The sequence below is a fragment of the Haliotis rufescens genome, unplaced genomic scaffold (genome assembly GCF_023055435.1).
Source record: "Haliotis rufescens isolate VD_foot unplaced genomic scaffold, xgHalRufe1.0.p SCAF_15, whole genome shotgun sequence".
NCBI lineage: Eukaryota > Metazoa > Mollusca > Gastropoda > Lepetellida > Haliotidae > Haliotis > Haliotis rufescens.
Genome location: NW_025963835.1, coordinates 23,420,678 through 23,422,690, shown reverse-complemented (window position 1 = coordinate 23,422,690; position 2,013 = coordinate 23,420,678). Strand labels below are relative to the sequence as shown.

The 2,013-nt window shown below is 43.1% G+C and overlaps 1 protein-coding gene across 1 annotated transcript; it reads right to left on the bottom strand.

The window, feature by feature from the left end:
* Positions 1-412: 412 nt before the first annotated feature.
* Positions 413-1,694, bottom strand: LOC125379948. Its single transcript, XM_048395855.1, has 2 exons — positions 802-1,694; positions 413-599 (listed from the first exon to the last, which is right to left on the bottom strand). Exons 1-2 carry the CDS (start codon positions 1,692-1,694, stop codon positions 413-415), a joined length of 1,080 nt encoding a protein of 359 aa, XP_048251812.1.
* Positions 1,695-2,013: the final 319 nt, after the last annotated feature.

Below are 2,013 nucleotides of genomic sequence, written 5' to 3'. Positions count from 1 at the left end.
TGGCCATTCAAATCTCCCATGATAACACAGGGCTTAGGGAGTTGATCATATAGTGTCTGAAGATCAGACTGTCGGAGAGAGTACGATGGTGGTATATACAAAGAACATAAAGTAAAAACAATATTTAGTGTTATACGTACTGCAATGGCCTGAAGAGGGGTATTGAGAGGAACAGGACTGTGAATGACGCCCTGCCTCACCATAACAGAAGATCCTCCAGTAGCTTTCTCACCTGGAGGAGAAAAGCAATGGTAAGAAACATACTGTCGTAAATCAAAATTATCTGTTGGTTTAAGAAAAGTTTCTTGTAGGCAAATTGCAGATGGTTTGAAATCCTGAATTAATAGCTGAAGATCATTGAAATTGTTCCGAAGTCCTCTACAATTCCATTGGATTAAATTGGGGGAGCAACTCATGGAGGCTCAATTGGAGAACGGGAGCGTGGGGAAGGTCCTCTATGCTGCAATGGCAGCGATGGAGTGACCTCCATATCTAGAGGTTCAAAAGAGTTATGAACCTCCAGTGGGGCTGTCAATGTAGAAGGCACCTCAGTGTGTTTAAGGGCCTTAGACTTTTTCTTTTGTTGTTTATTTGCTTTTCTGGTAACAGTAACATTTTGTTTCAATACAGCCACAGGTTCGGGGGGAGTTGCAGGGTTAGGCACAGTGTCAGTCTCTGGTAGAGGTTCTGCTGAAAGCTCAGTTTGTGAACCTGATGAAGAAGAGTGAGTGAGTGACGGCATCATCAATTTTGTATAACATGGTCTGTACATCGGAGACCCAGGTAATTGCCGTTTGGCACCCATGATCGACTTTGAGAGTGGAAGAGGAAACTGCTGCAGAGTAAGATAGAGTCGAAGGGGATGACTCCTTCTCTAGTAATTTCTTTGCATCAGCAAATGAAATGTCATTGCTGTACTTGATTTTAAGAATCTTAGTTTGTCTGACAAAAGAGGGGCATGATTTTGAAAAGGACATGTGTTCACCACTGCAGTTGGCACATTTGATGGATTCTGTGCACTCAGTACCATCATGGTTTTGACTGCAGCGGGAGCAAACTTGTTTGTTGCGACAGGATTTTGCGCCATGTCCGAACTGTTGACATTTAAAACATCGGAGTGGATTGGGGATGTACACATCCACCCCGATGTTGAAATACCCGGCTTTGATGGAAGAAGGGAGCTTTGTCAGCGCAAACGTAAAAAGGTAGGTATTCGTTTTAATGAATGTATCACCATCCTTCCTAGAGAATCTTTTGACAGAAGTAACGCCTTGATTTTTAAGCTCTGCAGCAATTTCATCTTCAGACATATCTGAAAGGCATTTCGCATAGTCGCGAACAATACCTCGACAGGAATTCAGAGTCTTGTGAACTGAGACAACAATCTCAGTATCAGCAAAATGATGTGCCTGGAGCAGATTTTGAGATTGTTGTCTCCGAGCACATTCAACAAGTAATGAACCGGACCGGAGACGAGTAACATTTTGTACAGTTCCACATATTCCTTCAATAGATTTTGATACTACAAAGGGGTTGATTTTGAGGGGTTCACCATCAACACCTTCAATAACCAGAAAACGTGGCCAAGAATCAATATGTGGTACAGAATCCTCATCTGAAGATACTGCAGGATCTGAATCAATATGCCTGCGTTTACTTTTTGAGCGAGAACCAGATAAGTTTGGGGTAGCCATAATGAAAGAAAGTTTTTCGACACCCCTGATCCCCACCCACCATGGAGTGTCAAAAAGGACGGTGATGTAGTGGAAGCCGACTACAAACACCAGGGCTACAAGGGTGTTATACTCAAGCAATAAGGACACAGGTAGCTATTTTTGTCAAACAGGGTTAAAAGTCAGGCTGGTTCTGCCCTAGACAGTTATCTGATGACAAATAGAACCCGGAGGTCCGTAATGCCAGATTGGCCCATGAGCCACCGCCTTCTGGCGTAAGACTCTAGGCAACTTTTCAATACAAAATTGATATTTCACACGAGTTATGTACGGCCAAGAC